This window comes from Pan troglodytes, chromosome 7, assembly GCF_028858775.2.
Source record: "Pan troglodytes isolate AG18354 chromosome 7, NHGRI_mPanTro3-v2.0_pri, whole genome shotgun sequence".
In the NCBI taxonomy this organism is placed as follows: domain Eukaryota; kingdom Metazoa; phylum Chordata; class Mammalia; order Primates; family Hominidae; genus Pan; species Pan troglodytes.
In genome coordinates, this window is record NC_072405.2 from 8,907,207 (window position 1) to 8,927,149 (window position 19,943).

Below are 19,943 nucleotides of genomic sequence, written 5' to 3' on the forward strand. Positions count from 1 at the left end.
GTGCTGCTGTCCTGGGGCCTGAAGATCATGTTTGCCATTCTGGAACTTTTATTCATCTCGCTTTTCAGAAACACAAATGACGGATGAAGCACACAGGCCCCAAAACCCAAACGTTAACGTGGACTTAGAGCTGCTTGAGCTAGTTACTTCACATCTGTTTCAACGGAGCCAGTAGGAGCTGCCTCACGCAGCTAGTAGGAGACGCGAATGAATCAGGCATGGGAATGTGTCTGCGTGTCACCCATGGTCGGTAGGTAGGAGCTCTTATGTAGTAACAGTTTCCCCCAACCTCCATCTCGGTCATGCATCCCTATGGGCCGCGATTGCTTCGATTATCCCATAATTTCCTCACTCCTGACTTAGATGGTTTCAATTTTTCAACAAACGTGTACTGCTTGCTTGCAGTGGGTCGGCTCTGAGCAGCGGTTGGAGCTTGGAGGGGAGCAAGGCCTGCTGGGCCCTGACCTGAGACGCAGTCCCGTCTGTGGTGTTCTGCTTCTTCCCTAACACCCAGCCCTCTCTGCAGTGTCCTGCGGCTGGGCAGCAGCCCCCTCATGGATGTCCATGTCCTCATTCCTGGATACAGTGGATATGTGGCCTTATGTGGCAAAGGGACTTTGCAGGTGCGGCTGAGCTCAGGATCATGAAATGAATAGATGACCCTGGACTATCTGGGCTGGCCCAGCCTGATCAGAGGGGTCTGTTTAAGAAGGAGGCAGAGACGGAGAAGGAGATGTGAAAATGGAAGCAGAGGAGAAAGAGACACAATCCTCTAGCCCAGACAGAGCCACCTGCCTGCCACCGCTCACCTTCCTCAGCATGTGCTTTGGTTCAAGAGTTACCTGAGAGCTGTCCATTCCAACAGGTGCCCCCAACACTGCCCACCACCGCTCCAGGTCTGTGGTTCCCTAGGATCCAGAGTCCCTTTCCTGTCTCAGCTCTGTCTGGTGGGACCCGGGTACGGCAGGCGACTTCTCTGGAGACTCTCTGGTGTGTTAAAATTTGGACACAGGAGTTCTGATCGCAGCAGGGTCCTGCTGGAAGGTGCAGAGGCCAAAGCAGTTTGAGGATTGCAGGTCCTTTCCAGCGAAGAACCCACTGAAGCTGGGGACTGCTGAGCTGCTGGGGCTGCCCAGAAAGAGGGCAAAGCCTTCTGAGGAAACGCCCAGGGCAGGAAGGTCCTGCCAACCCCCCTCTGACCCGGTCTCCTCCGAGTCCTCTCCTCTGTGGCTCCCAGAGCTCCCTGCAGGCTCCCGCCTGGGATGCCAGGAACAGGGGCTCTCAGGATGGTGTGGGGGCTTCAGGGCTGCAGGGGCCACAGAGCCAGGTGGAGCTGGGAGAGGCTCTGTGGTCAGCCCCCCACTCTCCTCACTTCCCACGCCTCCTGCTGCAGAACAGACACCCTTGGAGCTGGGGGATGGGCAGCCGGGGAGGAAGATCGGGTCTGACCACTCCCTGTGACCCAGCCCCATGCAGCTGCACAGGCGGCTGACCTACCTCCCAGGGCGCCCGAGCAGAAGCTCTGCAGCTGATCGGTGTCCCGCACCCTCCTAAGTACACAACCCCGTGCATCCCCACATCCCGAAAGGCCTGGGTGTTACACAGAGAGGCCATCCAAGTTTCACTGTTAGTGTTTTTTAAAGTGATTTCCTGGCACCCTACAAACAGTAGCATTTTAATCCCAGACAGCAGCCGGAAGGAGCGATTCGTCATCCTGGTCAGAAGACATTGAGGTCTATTTGGCTGAGCAGTTAGATGTCCTCTTATATTGATGGAAATAGTTTACAGCCATTTTCAAACATTTATACCCCACAACTACTTTTTCCCAAGTGTATTGCCTAATTCGGCCGGAAGACTTTGTTTGGAAAAACTGAGTCTGGGAAGCACTCCAACTGCGCCCATCTGGCACGGTGAGGCCTTTGCCAGGACACGGATTCGCATTGCGTTTCTCCGGGACCAGCCAATTGCTCAGTCATCACCTGGTGACCCTTAGCTATGCAGCTCAAAGTGTGACAATTGTGGGCCATGAACCCTCCAGGAAGGACCAACATCGCCACCAGTACTAAAACTAAAACCAGTGTTTAGAAAGTTGTGTACCAGTTTGACAGCGTGACTTTGCACCTGTTTAACCTAAGGTAATGGTTTTGTATTCTGTATGTCTTTTACAATTTTTATTTGTGTTGCAAATTGAAATATTTTATATATTATATAATGTATATATAGATTTATATATATTATATAATAATATATATAAATATATATTTATATTTATATATAAATATATATTTATGTATATATTTATATATTTATATATATATTTATATATTTATATGTTTATGTATATATTTATATATACATAATATATATAAATATATATTTATATATTTATGTATATATTTATATATTTATGTATATATTTACATATTTTACATGTAATATATGTTTATATATTACATGTAAAATATGTTTATATATTTTACATGTAAAATATATGTTTATATATTACATGTAAAATATATGTTTATATATTTTACATGTAAAATATATGTTTATATATTTTACATGTAAAATATATGTTTATATATTTTACATGTAAAATATATGTTTATATATTTTACATGTAAAATATATGTTTATATATTTTACATGTAAAATATATGTTTATATATTTTACATGTAAAATATATGTTTATATATTTTACATGTAAAATATATGTTTATATATTTTACATGTAAAATATATGTTTATATATTTTACATGTAAAATATATGTTTATATATTTTACATGTAAAATATATGTTTATATATTTTACATGTAAAATATATGTTTATATATTTTACATGTAAAATATATGTTTATATATTTTACATGTAAAATATATGTTTATATTTTACATGTAAAATATATGTTTATATATTTTACATGTAAAATATGTTTATATATTTTACATGTAAAATATATATTTTATGTATTTTACATTTAAAAAATATATTTTATGTATTTTACATTTAGAAATATATTTTATGTATTTTATAAAAATATATTTTATGTATTTTAATAAATATATTTTAATAAAATATATTTTATATATAAAATACATAAATAATATAAAATTTATATTTTATGTATAAATATAAATGAATATAAAAACATAAAAATATATGTTATATATTATGTATTATTATATAATATATAATATGTATCATATTATATATTATATAACATAAAATATAAAATATATAACAAAATTTATATTTAAAATAAATAAATATATATATTTGAGACGGGGTCTCACTGTGTTGCTCAGGCTGGAGTGCAGTGGTGCAATCATGGCTCAGAGCAGCCTCGACCTCCCAGGCTCAAGCAATCCTCTCACTTTGGCCTCCTGAGTAGCTGGGACTACAGGTGCACACCAGCACGCCCGGCTAATTTTTTGTATTTTTGTGGAGACAGGGTTTCTCCATGTTGCCCAGGCTTGTCTCCAACTGCTAGGCCCAAGCAATCTGCCCGCCTCAGCCTCCCAAAGTGCTGGGACCACAGATGTGAGTCACTGCCCCCAACTTTCAAAATATTTTAAATTGCAGCTAACTTGCTCTAACATTATTAATATATGCCTTTAAACTATTTTAAAGTAATGGTTGCCATCTTATTTCCTTTATTTTTCTGAAAAATGGTTACTAGGATTCCCCCTAATAAACGTACTGGCCATGTGGGGACGGCAGCGTTAATTCACTTGCAGAGCGTGTTGCCTGTGGGTAACCTGCAGTCTGCTTGAGGGAAGCACGTGCCCAGGCCCCTGCAGCCCCTGGGAGAGCCTGTCAGGGATGATGAGCAATGGGCATTTGGGCTCAACAGGCCTCACTCCTTCATTTACTCAACAATTACCGAGCTTGGCTTCATGCCCTCACAGTGCTGGGCCCAGGGGTACAAAGCTAAAAAGCATGGCCTCCGTTTCCCTATTCGAATCAGGACAATTAGGGTATCATCTTAAACCTGGGACTATCTGTAATTTAAAATTTGGGGTCCAGGCATGGTGGCTCACGCCTGTAATCCCAGCACTGTGGGAGGCCGAGGTGGGTGGATCACCTCAGGTCAGGAGTTTGAGACCAGACTGACCAACGTGGTGAAACTCCATCTCTATTAAAAATAAAAAAAATTAGCCGGGCGTGGTGGCACACACCTGTAATCCCAGCTACTCGGGAGTCTGAGGCAGGAGAATCACGTGAACCTGGAAGGTGGAGGTTGTAGTACGCTGAGATCACGCCATTCCACTTCACACTGGGCAACAAGAGCGAAACTGTGTCTCAAAAAAATAAAATAAAATTTGGGGAATGACATGCTTAGCACATGGCCAATACATGTGTGCTATCGATAGTCAATAGTGGACAATATTTTGGAGGACTTAGGAGCACACTGTTTCCTTAATATGAGGGTCTCAGGCGCTGGCTGGTAACATAGGTGGAGAGACTGACATAAGGAAAGAGCTTCACAGTATTTAAGCAGCAGCTTGCGAGAAAAACGCAATTGCACACAGTTCATCAGAGCTGAGGAAGCACTGAAGTAGGTAAGGTTCACCTAAGGGAGTGCCAGGGCCGGGTAAGGTTCACCTAAGGGAGTGCCAGGGCCGGGTAAGGTTCACCTAAGGGAGTGCCAGGGCCGGGTAAGGTTCACCTAAGGGAGTGCCAAGGCCAAGACTACTTTTGCACAATATGCACAGAATTTTTTACTGAACCAGTGAGTGTTGTTTCAAAGCCAACACATATATTCTAATTATTTTTTCATGCCAAGAAGCTGGAAGTACTTTATAGCAATTGGCTCCATTCCTGACAGTTATTGGGATTTAACAGCTTTATTGGTTGGGGGAGGAACACATGAACTCCTAAGAGCTAATACAAGCATTTGGGAAATTATCTGTTGTCTGGTGTCAGCACTGGAACAGGGCAGCAGAGCTGGAGAGTAAGAAGCAGAGCTGGAGAGTAAGAAGTGTTTGTTAAGTCACCGCGCAGGAGGCGACAGAATCAGAGGTGACGAATGTAAGTCCACCCGTTGGCTTAAGATCCAGTATCCTGAGTGAGTTGCACGGATCGTCTCCTTCAGTCCTCTCAGGTAGGTGCAGTGGTGTCTCCCTGGAGCACAGAGAGGCCAAGTATCTGGTTCCAAATCACAAGACTTGCACAGGGTAAGGCTGGTGTCTAAGGTCCCATCAGTTGAACTCCAAAGCGGGCTGTCTACAAATTGGGTTCAGAGACCTCCCAGCCTGGAACCCAGTTTGATGGAGTCCCGCATTCAGGGGCCAGTAAACCACTGTACCCTGGACAACTCCATAAGCATCGCTTATATTTTTAGGGCGGTTTTGCATGTTGAAATATTTGCATGCTTTGAGTCTACCATGCATGATCAGGCTGTCCCTGACCAGGGGAAAATTTACATAGTAAAATAGTATTACCCTTGAAATAGATTTAAGATAGGTCCCCTCCTTCTTCTTGACAGTATTACAACCCAGTTCAATTTCAGGAACTCTAGAGGTCCCTGTAGTTACGAAGAACTAATTAAAGGCATGAAATGTTCCTCTGCAAGTTTCATTGACCATATTGGGCCTACAGTCCATTTCCAAATAAATATCTAAAGCAAGAAAAATATGGGACTCCCCACAGACTACTTATCTACCAGATGGTGTGGGGTTTGGATGGATGTTTTAAGTTACTTCAGCAATTTTTTCATTAATTCAGTATTTATTGAGAACCTAATGTATGCCAAGCTTGTAAAATGCAGTGGGGGGTATGACCTATTCCCAGGTCTCTGGACGCTGGCAGGATGGTAGACAAGATGCTGTCGGGCTTGCATGTTCAGAACACCGTGTCTTAGGTGACCTCCTGGGCCTTTGGAGGCCCAACCCCAGGGTGGCGGGATAGCCAGGTGAGGCTTTGTTTGGCCTGCTCACGTTTCTCTGGAAAAGAATGGGGGTAGTTAGGCCAGGCGCGGTGGCTCATGCCTGTAATCCCAGCACTTTGGGAGGCCAAGACAGGTGGATCACTTGAGGTCAGGAGATCGAGACCAGCCTGGCCAATGTACAGTGAAACCCTGTCTCTACTAAAAATACAAAATTTAGCTGGGTGTGGTGGTGCACGCCTGTAGTCACAGCTACTTGGGAGGCTGAGGCAGGAGAATTGCTTGAACCCAGGACGCAGAGATCGCAGTGAGCCGAGATTGCACCAGTGCATTCCAGCCTGGGCGACAGAGTGAGATTCCATCTCTAAAAAAAAAAAAAACAAAAGAGAAAAAGAAGTATTATTCTGCAGCCAAAAGGAAGTAGAGATGCACTAAGATCACAGTAGAGTTTGGAACATTTTTGGAGTAAATTGAACAAAATAAAAACGGAGCAGCATGGGAATTATTTTAGCCCCCACCAAAAGGGTCTGTTTCTGCTATAGTTAACGGAAGTTTTCAATTTTCAAAAAATCCCAGTAGCTCGCTGAGTTTCAGACTCCTGTAATTCAAGTACTGACAGCAGGTACTACTCTTCTTGGCAACTGAGTGAAGAAGGTTTTAAAGATGTTCCCGGGGCGTTAGCTTTGGTGCTGGAGTCGTAACGGCTCATTATGTGTATACAGCATGGAACTGGCAAAGACTGTCACAAGCAAAAAGAACACAAAAAGAGAAAGTAAAGGCTCCGGCTCTCGGTACTTCTGGAAATCTCATCGTCATTAATTTGCACAAAGCCATTAAAAATAGCATTTACCAGCAGGGGTCCAGCGTTAATTAGAACCCAGCCTGGGAGCAGCTGGAACTCTCGGCGCTCCTGGCTCAGTCCTCGCCGCCCTGAACCCGTCTGCACCGCAGGGCCCGAGTGGGAAGCAGAGGCCACATTTCTGGATATGAGGAAAAGCTCCGACATTTCGTCCACTCTCGTGTTGTGAACTTTAAAAAATTCTGGAATCTGTTGAGAATTTGGCAATAGGTTTTTAACCACTAAATATGTCAACAACGCATCGCCTCTACTTTTACCAAAAAATAGGCGCACGAAACTCCGCTGTTTGCGCCCGCGGACACCTGTCCCCGCCTCCTCGCAGGAAGCGGCCCCCGCGCGTGGGCGCGGGCTCGGGCTCGAGTGGGGACGTGGGCCGCGGTCCTGGAGGGGGAGAAGCGCCCGGCGGGCAGGCGCGGGGCAGGGAAGCCCGGGGGAACCCGCAGCCCCTCCGCAGACCCGGCCAGGGGGCGCGCGCCCGAGAACGCCCCGTGTGCACGCGCCCGCCCCCCTCCCCGCGCCCCGCGCGCGCCCCTCGCATCCTGGAGCTGGAGCGCTGGCTCCGCGCGGCCTGGAGAGGCGGAGAGGCCTGTCCACCGCCCCCTCTGCCGCCCACGCCCCGCTGCGGGTCGGAGGAGCAGCTCGCGCTCGCAGGTGCTCGGAGAGGCCGGGCCGTGGCTCCCACAGGTGCCGGGAAGCGGCCGCGCGCATGCGCCGGAGCCCACCCGCCTGGCTGCGCGTCCCGGGCCCGGGGGCTGAAGAGGAGCCGCGACGAGGTAGGGCGGACCCCGGGGAGGCAGCGGCGGGGCCTGGCGGGCGGAGCGGGAAGCAGCCCGAGGCGCGGGTCGGAGGGGGCGGCGGGTGGGAGGTGGTCGGCGAGGGCGGCAGTAGGCGGGAGGGGAGAAAAGGGGAGGCCGGCAGGGGAGAGGCGGGGAGGGGAGGCCGGCAGGGGAGGGAGGGGAGCCGAGGGGAGGGGAGGGGGGACCGGGAGAGGAGGGGGCAGCGCTGCCCGCGGCGGGGTGGGCGGCGGTGGGTGGTCTCCGCTCCGCCTCCGGGAGGCCGCGTGGGGGGCGTGGGGGCCTCCTCGCGGGGTCTCCACAGGCCCTCCCCCGGGACGCGGCAACCCCGGCCGGAAGACAATGAGCGGCCCGCGCCGCGCCCGCAGTCACCGCCCCCGCCGAGGGTCCCGCCGCCCCAGCCGGCACAGAAGCAGGAGCTGAAGCCGAAGCCAAGCGCGTGGGGCCAGGGCGGGGGCTCCTCCCGGGGTTGCTCCGCTGGGCTCTCGGCGGTCGCGGGGATCGGCTGTCCGGAACGAACGGGGGTCTCTCCTGGACTCGGGGCCCTGGGGAGGGGAGCGCGGCCCTTGGTCCTCCGCCGCTGCGCCCGGGGTGCGGGGGTGTCCGGGCCGCTGACCCCCGCGAGCCCCGAGCACCGCGACCCACCCGCCCCACCACGCCGCGGCTCCCGAGTCCGGCCGGGCGCCCCCTCCAGCCCCCGCCCCATGTGCTGGGGAGACCCCCGGGCGGTCTGGGCGGGATTCCGCAGGGGTCCCTCCTCTCAGGCGGGGCTCATTCTGGAGCATGAAAAGAGGGTTAACCAAAGTCCCTCCACCTTTTTAGAGTCCTACAAAACCATGTTTCCCCCTCCACCCACTCCAGTGTCTATTCTAAGGAAAAGAAAAGGAACAAATCATTGCAGCGAGCTTTATTCTACTCAGCCCACGAAAGGCGCCGCCGTCAGATTTTAAAGTTCCTGCCATCCCCTCAGGCACTGAGTGAGAAGTTCGCCCGATTCCCCGCGGTTCCCGCCTCCATTTCCCACTAAGGAGCAGTTACTCAGGCTCCAATTAGGACCCCTTAATGGATGTCAATGGAACCCTTCAGCCTTTTATCCTGAGCTAATAGTGTGCTATTATTAGAATAATCCTCCCCGTTCCTGACATCACGGAAGGGAGAGTTCCATTGCCTTCAGATTTGCTCCAGCAACAACCTCATGTGTGCAGATTTATGATAACTGGCATTGCAATGCTCCCATCAGGGCATAACTAAGTAAAAATTGTAATGAGATAAAGCCTTTGAACTTTTCATGTCAGTTGCACGGGCATTGCTGGCCATAGCATTAGACAGCACATAATAAAATCAGTTAAAAGATGTTGCTTACATTATAGTCATGTGTAGCACAGCCACGTTCGGATCAATTACAGACCGCCAAGATGACGGTGGTCCTGTAAGATTATAAAACTGTTTTCCCTGTGTCTTTTTCATGCTTAGAAATGTGTAGATACACAAACACCATTGTGTTACAATTGCCTGCAGTATTGTGCACGCTGTACAGGTGTGCAGTCTGGAGCAGGAGTCTGTGCAGTGGAGCACAGGTGTGTAGCAGGCTGCACCGTCTAGGTGTGTAAGTGCCGTGTGTGATGTTTGCACAGTGATGAAGTTATCTGTCATTTCTCAGAACCTGTCTGCATCTGAACCATTCATGACTGTATTTAAGCCAGCATTGGGCTTGGGAGGAGGGGAGAAAGCTTAAATGTTGTGGCTTTGAGACTTAAGAAATTCCCAGGGAGCAGGACTCTGTGTTGACTGATGTCTGGGCCTAACTTGAACCTCAGAGTACCTTGCCCTGGGTGGATGGAAGAATCCGGAAAGGTGGTTTGGAGCTCATCACATCATTTGTAAACTCCAATACAAACCCGCTTCAATGGGGTTTCCATATGTTCAGGTACAGGTAGCAACCTTGGCAGTGGGAGCCCAGCAGGTCCCGTCTTGGTCCCTGTGCTGATACAGAGAGACTCTCCGTGCTGTGGACGCCTCCATCTGGGCACATGTTTCAGTTGTTTTCTAAATACCAAGAGCACAGATTGCTCAGTAATAATAGCTCTCCTGCAAATCTGGAATCACTTAGGCAGCTGCAGTGCCTCTAAGCCTCCTTGCATCCAAGGCTGTGATCAAGGAGGACTGGTGTCTGAGTGGGCTTGAGAAGGGCCGGGAGAACAGCGGGTTTCCTGATCACAAATCAGTCTGTCATTCAGCATATGTTCCCTTGGTGACTCAGGGCAATATCTACCCTTCTCCGGAGGTCAAGGGCTCATCGTGTCAATTGTGGTCTTGAGTTTGTTTTTTTTTTCCTCTTGAAATCATTGTAATTAAGCTAAAATTATAGTGTTGGTATCCAGCACATATTTGCAAAGTATTTAACAATGAGCAAAAACTTTAAGAATAAATTAAAGCATCTAGGAGTTTACTTTTTGCCAACAGCCAGGTTCCTGCTAGAAATGATTTTGAAATAAATGTTGTCTTGGAAATAGAAACCGTTGCATGTCTTATGTGCATTTTGTTTGAAGGATTAGCATGAATTTCCTTCTCTTCTGAATATTTGTGGAGTTCCCCCGCGCCCCCACCCCCCACCCTGCAGTGGGTCAGGCTCAGTCCTAGGTGCTGGGAATACAGTTGTAAGTAAAGTCAGCCTAGTTCCCTGCTATCTGCAGCTGAGACTTTAATACAGTGAAAGGCATTCAGCATATAATTACGTTAATTCTTAGGTAATAACACACGGAGACCAGTGCATTGAAGAACAGGAATACATTCCCGTGAATGCATGTAACAGAGGAATCTTAGGCCGAGAACTAAGGGATGAGAGGGGTGGCTCAGGAGCCCAGGAGGGGACAGTTTGCGGGAACATTGTGTGCAAAGGCCCTGTGGTGAGGACTAGAGCACGGAGAGGTCAGTGAGGGGTGCTGGGGCAGAGTGTAGTAAAAGTGTAATGTCAGCCGATTTTATGGCTGAGTTAAATTGATGGAGCTTCACACTTTAGAGCAAGGTCCTCCAACCTATGGCCCACGAGCCACATGTGGCCCAGGACAGCTTTGAATGAGGCCCAACACAGATTTGTAAACTTTCTTAAAACATTATGAGATTTTTTTTTTTTAAGCTCATCAGCTCTCATTAGTCTATTTTATGTGTGACCCAAGACAATTGTTCCAGTGTGGCCCACGGAAGCCAAAAGATTGGAGACCCCTGCTTTAGAGCTTGACGGAGTTTCATATGGATTAATTTTGTAGCATGGAGACATCCCGAGTCCTAAAGTGAAATCATTAAATAGGAAGATGCACGTAGAATGTTTTGTAAATGAAAAACCACGGTGCCGATGTTAGCTGGTATTGTTACTGTTTTATTAGAAAGGTGTAGAGTCGTGGGGACATACATATGGGTGTGCTTCTATGAAGTCTACCATCTTTGTCCAGGCCACCTCCATCTCATGCTTGGACTTCTGCAGTAGTCTCTGGAGAGGCTCTGGCACATCCTCTCTTTGAACAGGCCCTCCTGCAGTAGTCAGAACAATTATTTTTATCATTATTATTATTATATTTTGAGATGGAGTCTGGCTCTGTCATCCAGGCTGGAATCCAGTGGCACCATCTCAGCTCACTGCAACCTCCGCCTCCAGGGTTCAAGCAATTCTCATGTCTCAGTCTCTCGAGTAGCTGGGATTACAGGCGCCCTTCACCACACCCAGCTTATTTATTTATTTATTTTTTGTACTTTTGGTAGAGATGGGGTCTCAGCATGTTAGCCAGGCTGGTCTCGAACTCCTGGCCTCAAGTGATCTTCCTGCCTTGGCCTCCCAAAGTGCCGGGATTACAGGCATGAACCACCACTCCCAGCTCAGAGCAATTATTTTTTATAATTCTTACAATAGTGGGCCTTTCACAGCTTCCCATTCCTGCAAGATGCAGTTCACAGTTCTGAATATTCGTATCACGACCCTTGTTCCAATATCATGGTGGTTCAATAAGCCATGCACAGCTTGGTGGCTTAAAACAATAGCATTTATTTATATTTTAAGTTCCGGGGTACATGTGCGGGAGGGGCAGTTTTGTTACATAGGTAAACGTGTGCCATGGTGGTTTGTTGCACCTGTCAACCCATCACCTAGGTATTAAGCCCAGCAGGCATTAGCTCTTTATCCTGATGCTCTCCCTCCGCCGCCCTCTACAGGCCCGTGTGTGTGTTGTTCCCCTCCCTGAGTCTATGTGTTCTCATGTTCAGCTCCCACTTACAAGTGAGAACATGTGGAGTTTGGTTTTCTGTTCCTGTATTAGTAGCAATAGCATTCATTTTGCTTAAAAGTCTGCTGTCTCGCTGGGCACAGCTCACCTTGGTGCCACTCAGCACCAGATGCGGAGCTTGAAGGCGAAGGGCTGGAACCATGGAGGCCACTGACTTGCTGCCTGAGGCTTGCGCCAGGAGGATTCACACACTGGGGGCTGGCCCAGCAGGGGCCCCTCGGGGACCTTCCCCTGTCACTGTGTGACTGTCCGTGTACTCGCTACAGCGTGGCAGCCTTGATGCAGTGGACTCCCTGTGTGTTGAGTCAGGGTCACCACGGACTGTGACCTGAGAAAACAGCCAGGTGGAACCGGGTCACCTTTCTCACGAGGCGGGGAGGTCATGTTGTGTTGCTTCCCCCTCAGTCCCTGGCCTGCCACGTAGAAGGGGAGGGAACAGGGTCTCAACTGTGAGCGCAGGGGAATCTCACTGGGTGGGATGGGCGTGCCGAGCAGGGTTCATCCATGGGGCATCTTTGGAAAATAGAATGTGCTCTTTCCACTAAGGTCATGTCTCTTCCACATAAAAAAGGCTACGGCAATCCCCAAGTCTCATCCTGTTGTGGCATCAGACTTGGGCTCCAGGAAGTCTTCATGGAAGTCAGCTGTGAAAGTGCCTCCCTGGGTTCCAGTCCTTCCTCTAATGCAAAGGCTGATGCTCCAAAGCAATGAGAGACCCACCCCCAGCCCACAGTGCACAGCCCTGGGCAGGCACAGGAGAACTGCTGTAGGCCCTCGTGCTGGTCAGGGTTCTCCAGGGAAACAGAACTAACTGGGTACATGTGTGTGCATGTGTGTGTGTGTGTCTGCACGTGTGAGAGGGATTAGAGAGCGAGATTGAAGGACCTGGCTCATCCGATGGTGGTAGGGCAAGTCTGAGATCTGCAGGGCAGGCCGGCAGGCTGGAGACCCAGGGAAGTGCTGGCATTGCAGTCCCTCCTCCTCGGGGAACCTCCACCTTTTTAAGGCTTTGACTGATTGGACGAGGCCCACCCATATTATGAATAGAAACATGCTTTACTCCAAATCTTCCCATGTAAATGTTAATCATGTCTTTAAAAAACACCCTTAGGCCAGGTGCCGTGGCTCACGCCTGTAATCCCAGCACTTTGGGAGGCCGAGGTAGGCAGATCACTTGAGGTCAGGAGTTTGAGACCAGCCTGGCCAACATGGTGAAACCCCGTCTCTACTAAAAACACAAAAATCAGCCAGGTGTGGTGGCGCGCACTTGTGATCCCAGTTACTCGGGAGGCTGAGGCATGGGAATTGCATGACCCAGGGGGTGGAGGTTGCAGTGAGCCGAGATTGCGCCACTGCACTCCAGCCTGGGCTAGAGTGAGACTCTGTCTCAAAATAAAACCCTTCACAGTGACATTCGGACTGTGATTGACTAAATATCTGGGTACTGTGGCCTAGCCAAGGGGACACATAAAAGTACCTATCATAACCTTCCTGTTCAGAAAGGGAGAAGTGGGTGGCAGACAGGGGTGTGTGGCCCACGCAGTCCTGAAGTGCAGCTGGGTGCAGGTTGGCAGCCTCGGGACAGGGCTCAGGCCTCATCCCGCGTGGCTTCCACACTCCTGGCTGCGCCCTCTGGGCTCTTGGATCTGTTTGGGGAGTCCCTTTTCCTTTCCATGGAGAGGCCTCTGTTTGCAGCTGAGAGGTTTTCTTGCATCCTGCCCAGAGAACTTTGGGAGTGCAGTGCCCAGTCTCACTTTGTGCTGAATCTGTTCCCTGTAGCCTGATCTGGCAGTATTTCATCTGTGCAATTACCTGAAAGTGCTGTGGAGTTTTGTTTTCTATGAATCTCTTGGGATTTGTAGAATCCCCTAAGTATGACATCTTATTAGATGGGATTTGATATTTTGAGGACAAATATTGAGAAAAGAAGATAGAGGCCCAGTCTGTGTGCCAGCCTAAATGATGTGAAATACTGATAATCAAACTTTTTTTTTTTTTTTTTTTGAGATGGGATCTCGCTCTGTCACCAGGCTGGAGTGCGGTGGCGCAATCTCAGCTCACTGCAAGCTCCGCCTCCTGGGTTCAAGCATTTCTCCTGCCTCACCCTCCGGAGTAGCTGGGATTACAAGCACGCATCACCACGCCTGGCTAATTTTTGTATTTTTAGTAGAGATGGGGTTTCACCATGTTGGCCAGGATGGTCCCAATCTCTTGACCTCATGATCTGCCTGCCTCGGCCTCCCAGAGTGCAGGGATTACAGATGTGAGCCACCACACCCAGCCTTTAATGAAAACTTTTAAAATGAGCTCCATGAAGCTACAGCCTCTGCCTCCACACTGCAGGCAGCTTCCATGGGGGATGCTACGTGCTTCTGCATCGGGCTGTGGCATGGCCGGGGTGTGGTTTGTGGTGGCAGCATGTGCTGAGAAGTGCTTGTCCCTGCCCTGGAGCCTCCGCCAGCTGGAGGTGGCACCATGCAGCTGCCAGGGCAGGGGCAGGGCAGGGACAGCATCTTTCCTACTGGTTCTGTTAACTGTCTTTTCTCAGAGAGTGCCAGTGAGAGCAGATGAATGCCTTACCGTTTTCGGCATGACTTTAACAATCTGCTCAAGCTGAATGACCACAGAAAGCCTGCCTGCTTGTTGCATGGGCTGAGTTTCCCGCAGTTTCATGGGATTTGTGGAAATCTTTACGAATGGTTGGATCACAGACTTCTTCTCAGCTTGTTTCATATGTCTGGCATTGCAATAGGGCAAAATAGTAACAAGGGCAGTAGGATCTCAGCGTCTGGTTTCTAGTTTTAGCACCAACACTAATTGGCTGTGTGACCCTGAGCCTGTCAGTGAATTTCATAGCAGAAACCTAACAGGCCAAGAGAGAGTGGGGTGATCTATTCGAAGTGCTGAAGGAAATAAAAACTTGCCAACCAAGATTTCTGTACCCAGAGAGGCTGTCATTTAGAAATGAAGGGGAGAGAAAGACTTTGCCAAGCAAACATCAGCTGAGGGAGTTCACCACCACCAGACCTGTCTTATAAGAAATGCTTAAGGGAATTCTTCTAGCTGAAAGAAAAGGACACTAATTAGTAACATGAAAACATTGAAAAGTGTAAAACTCACTGGTAAATAAGTACACGGTTGAATTCACAATACTCTAACACTGTAACGATGGTATGTAAATTAACTACATCTTCAGTATGAAGGCTAAAAGACAAAACTATTAAAACAGTAAAAGATACTGTGATGGTTAATTTCAAGGTGTCAACTTGAGTAGATTAAGGGACACCCCAATAGCTCGTAAAGTATTATTTCTGGAAGTGTCTGTGAGGGTGTTCCTGGAAGAGATTGGCATTTGAACCAGTGTGAGGAAGATTTGCCCTCAGTACCGTCCAATTGTCTGAGAGCCCAGATAGAAGAAAATGGCAGAAGAAGGGCAAATTCTTTCTCTGCCTCTCCCACTCTCCCCTGTCCTGGAGCTGGGACACCGTCTTCTTCTGCCCTTGGACATAAAAGCTCAAGGTTCTCCAGCCTTTGGACTCTGGGACTTGCATCAGTGGTCCCCTGGGTTCTCAGGCCTTCAGCTTTGGACTGAGTTGTTCTATTCGCTTCCCTGGTTCTGAGACCTCTGACAATAAACTGAGCCATGCCACTGGCTTCTCTGGTTCTCCAGCTTGCAGATAGCCTGTTGTGGGATTCTCAGCCTCAATAACTGTGTGAGCCAGTTCCCCTAGCAAATCCCCTCTCATCTACCGGTGTATCTAGCCTTCCTGTTGGTTCTGCTTCTCTTGAGAACCCTGGTTAATACAGCTATGGTAATATGTTAAGGGATATACAGCACAAAAAGCTGTCATTTGTGACATCAAAAGCATAAAATGGGTGGGGGGCAGGAGTTAAAAGTGTAGAGTTATTTTATTGAATCAGTTAAATCGTCAGCTTAAAATAGACTGTTACAACTATAAGGTATTTTATGTAAGCCTCATGGTGACCACAAAGCAAAAACCTACAGTAGGTACACAAAAGGTAGAAAGTCAAGAATCAAAGCATACCACAAGAGAAAGTCTAATCACAAAGGAAGACAGCAAGAGAGGAAGAAAGGAACAAAAGACCTACAAAACAACCAGAAAACAATTAAGAAAATGGGAGTAGTAAGTTCTTACCTATCATAATTACCTTGAACATAAATGCATTCAGTTCTCCAATCAAGAGACATAGAGTGCATGAATGGGTTAAAAAAAAACATATAAGACCCCACTATATGCTGCCTACAAGAGACCCACTGGCCTTTGAGGAAACACAGGTTGAGAGTGAAGGGATGGTAACAGATACTCCACGCAAATGGAAAGCATTAGAGAGCAGAGGGAGCTATGCTTATATAAGATAAAATCCACTTCAAGTTAAAACTGTCAAGCAGCACTCAGAAGCTTTGTATAATGCAAGCAGCATTTTATAATGCCAAAGGGGCCAATTCATCAGAAGTAAACTTTTAGTATGAGTTGCTGAGCACTTTTTTTTTTTTTTTTTAGACAGGATCTCACTGTGTCACCCAGGCTGGAGTGCAGTGGTGTGATCTCAGCTCACTGCAACTTCCACCTCCCAGGTTTAAGCCTCCTGAGTAGCTGGGATTATAGGCACACACCACCATGCCCAACTAATTTTTGTATTTTTAGTAGACATGGGGTATTGCCATGTTGTCCAGGCTGGTGTTGAACTGCTGACCTCAAGTGATCCACTCACCTCGGCCTCCCAGAGTGCTGGGATTACAGGCATGAGCCAGGTGGGCTCTTTTGATGTCCTGGGTGAGGCTTGGTTTAGATAATGTTGACCGTACCCAGTCCCCTCCTGCCACATGTTGGGTGTGTGTGCCCCGAGGCAGCAGTGACCTGCTAGAGGCCATGAGTTGGATGGACTCACTTCTGTGCCACCCACAAAAGCAGAGCCACACCTAGAACTTGGCAGCCTTGGGCATAGTCTGCTGTGTCCCCAGTGAGTCCTGCCGCCTCTCCTGCCACCCTGTGTGCACCCCCATGCTCCAAAAAGGATGACGTCATCTAGGCCAGGTCATCACAGCTGAACTTCTCAGCCAGGATGTAACAGCCACCATACATCTGTCCCCAGTCACGATGCTCCTCTTCCTGAAGTCCTGTCCCAGGCAGCTGGGTGCTCCTCGTAACACTGTGCCTGCCACCGCTCCGTGACCTGACCAGGGCGCTGGGGAGTGTCTCGTTCCCTATTTCCATCATCCGTCGGGTTATCTCGTAACACCCCCCTCAGCACTGGCTGCATGACCTCATGATGCATCTTTTCTGCTTTTGGTCTTCACTAGTTGTGCTTGGTGGCACCTCCATGAGGGTCAAGCTGATGACTTTTCCCACTGTCCCTACGGGACCTGGGGCAGTCTTGTGCAAGTCAGACCATGAATGTTGAAATGTATTTCACATGTGTTTAGCTTATCTCTCCCAATTAATTTGGAGACTGCTTGGATGCAGGAATTGCTTTTTAAAGAAAATTTTATTGAAGTCTAACATACAAACTGGAAAAAGTCACACATGGGGCTGGGCGTGGTGGCTTACGCCTGTAATCCCAGAACTTTGGGAGGCCAAGGTGGGTGGATCACCTGAGGTCAGGAGTTTGAGACCAGCCTGGCCAACAAGGTGAAACTCCGTCTCTACTAAAAATACAAAAATTAGCTGGGCATGGTGGCAGGCACCTTTAGTTCCAGCTACTCCGGAGGCTGAAGCAGGAGAATCACTTGAACCTGGGTGGCAGAGGTTGCAGTGAGCCAAGATCACGCTATTGCCTGGGCAACAAGAGCGACCGTCTGAAAAAAATTTAAAAAAATAAAAAAAGAGTCACACGTGGGCCAGGCACAGTGGCCCATGCCTGTAATCCAAACACTTTGGGAGGCCGAGGTGGGAGGATCACTTGAGCCCGGGAGTTCGGGACCAACCTGGGCAACATAGTGAGACCCCATCTCTAAAAAAGTTTTTTTTTTTTTTTTTTTTTTTTTTTTTGAGACAAAGTCTTGCACTTTCACCCAGGCTGGAGTGCAGTGGCGCGATCTCGGCTCACTGCAAGCTCTGCCTCCCGGGTTCACACCGTTCTCCTGCCTCAGCCTCCCAAGTAGCTGGGACGACAGGCACCCGCACCACACCTGGCTAATTTTTTGTGTTTTTAGTAGAGACGGGGTTTCACCGTGTTAGGCAGGATGGTCTCAGTCTCCTGACCTTGTGATCCCCCCGCCTCAGCCTCCCAATGTTTTGGGATTACAGGCATGAGCCTCCACGCCTGGCCCCGTCTCTAAAAAAATTTTTAAAAACTAATGAAAAGTCACACATGAACAGCTAGGTGAGTGGCCCCCTAAAAAGCACATGTGTGATAGGCACTCAAAACTTGACTTCCCGCAGGAGCAGGAACTCATAGCATTTGGGCAGATGTGGCAGACTTTTGAAACAAACTGTGACTAGTTTAGTGGCATCTCCTGCAGTAAAATCTCGTATCATTAAACGAAAGTGGCAGCCGATCATTGGAAATGAAACCCCACTTTAAGGCCACGTACGTTTCAGGCCACGTTGCTGCTGTTTGGCCTTCTGGGCTGTTATCTGAAAGCGTCTCTGTTTGCAAAGCCCAACATAAGGGTGTTTCACAGCCTGAGTCGCTGCGATTACAAGGTCATGTGCTTTTGAATCAGGGTGGAATGGCGTGGCAGTCTGATCAGGTATTGCATTCTCATGCTCTAAGGGGCATCCACAGTATGCCCTGGGTCCTCGGAAGCCCCTGTACAAAATCAGAAGCCCTTCTGTAGGAACTCCTGTTGCCGACAGCCAGTCAGAGTGGGAGGCGGCTCACTGGAGACCCCCAAAGAGGGTGGCCGATGGCCGAACGCAGGTGACCCGGCAGGAGAAGGCAGAGCTCTTACAGGAGAGCACCTCGTGAGGTGTCCACTGGTGGAGCCCACACAGACCTTGGTGAGGGTGAGCTGTCAGGAGCTCATCAGAGCAAAGATCAGGGTGTGCTTTGCTTCTCTGCAGAGAGGCAGCCTGCCTGACCTGGCCGACTCCCGCGCCACCTGGCTTTATTCCTCTGAAACTGTCTCATGCACTTAGGGGTTCCCCCTCGGGAATTCCGAACACTGGACGGTCTCCGGGGGAGATGCTTTTCCACAGCAGCGTCTGTCCTGGCGCCTGGCGCCCGGCAAGCCGCACACAGCAGCCTGCTCAGGGTCCAGCCTGGGTGCCATGTGGCGTTTGCCAAGGTGGGATCTTTGTTTTCCTAAATAATAACCTTTGTGAGACTGAACTGTTCTCTCATCTCACCCCGAACACACTACAGTTGTTAACTTCCAACCTGCATTTTAGACAAAAAAAACGAAATCAAAATATGTTGCCCAGGTGCATTGGCTCATGCCTGTGAATCCCAGTGCTTTGGGAGTCCCAGGCTGCAGTGAGCCATGATTGCACCCCTGCAATCCAGCCTGGGTGACAGAGTGAGACCTTGTCTCTAACAAACAATGAAGTAAAAACCAGTATGTTGACAACCTTCATCTATAAATCATATTTAGTGAGACGTTAAAAGAGTTTGTAAAGAACGAATGATAACATCAGATTGTTCCCATTCAGTCTCAAGCTATAATTGTAGACACATCGGTTTTGCATCCACACTCCTGCCTGGCAATTGCAGGACCATCTGGATATGAAATGGTCTCTTCCTGCTCACGTAACTGCACTCTTGTTTGACAGACCACAAGTCTTGATTTCTGCATCAAAAATAGTAGCTAAAATATCAGTAACAATGACAAATCAATTCTCATGTCATCAGCCTTCCTTCCCTTTGCACTCAGTCACCTGGCTGGTTTGGGGTTGGCCACGGTGTGCTTGCCTTTGGGGATCTCAGGCATTTTCCCTGGATCTAAAGCAGCGAATGGTCATTGTTCCCCCATCACAAAGTCTGAGCGGCAAGTACAAGCTGAATATCCTACTTTTGAGAATCATGCTGACAGTTTTGATGATGCAGCTGCAGTAGAATTGGGACTCTGTCAAATCTTAACTGAAACAAAACACAAAAAAGAAGAAGGAGACGGGTTTCTGCCCTCCTTTCAGTTTATACCAACGATGCAAATAAACCCATG

At 48.4% G+C, this 19,943-nt stretch overlaps 2 protein-coding genes across 3 annotated transcripts in view; one reads left to right on the forward strand and one right to left on the reverse strand.

Annotated features, from left to right (window-relative positions):
• Positions 1-4,783: 4,783 nt before the first annotated feature.
• KBTBD11 (kelch repeat and BTB domain containing 11) overlaps positions 4,784-19,943 on the forward strand; it is a 35,402-nt gene continuing 20,242 nt past the window's right edge. The window contains exon 1 of one of the 2 annotated variants that reach the window (XM_054656507.2): positions 4,784-5,108. The gene's annotated coding sequence lies outside the window, so the exon portion shown is untranslated. Of the gene's footprint in view, positions 5,109-7,434; positions 7,524-19,943 lie in introns of those variants that run through there. The other variant, XM_054656506.2, reaches the window with a different exon arrangement.
• On the reverse strand, positions 5,102-19,055 carry LOC104007518 (collagen alpha-1(I) chain). Its single transcript, XM_016959052.4, has 5 exons — positions 18,947-19,055; positions 18,665-18,779; positions 14,399-14,555; positions 6,742-8,253; positions 5,102-6,630 (listed from the first exon to the last, which is right to left on the reverse strand). The coding sequence occupies exons 1-5, from the start codon at positions 19,053-19,055 to the stop codon at positions 6,517-6,519; spliced, it is 2,007 nt and encodes a 668-aa protein (XP_016814541.2). The 3' UTR covers positions 5,102-6,516.

Coding starts and splice junctions, on each gene's coding strand:
- LOC104007518 (XM_016959052.4), bottom strand. CDS start 19,055: ATGGCACCCAGGCTGGACCCTGAGCAGGCTGCTGTGTGCGGCTTGCCG. Junction 18,780..18,946: donor TCCCCCGGAGACCGTCCAGT/GTTCGGAATTCC, acceptor ACCCTCACCAAG/GTCTGTGTGGGCTCCACCAG. Junction 14,556..18,664: donor ACCCTCTTTGGGGGTCTCCA/GTGAGCCGCCTC, acceptor TTGCAATGCCAG/ACATATGAAACAAGCTGAGA.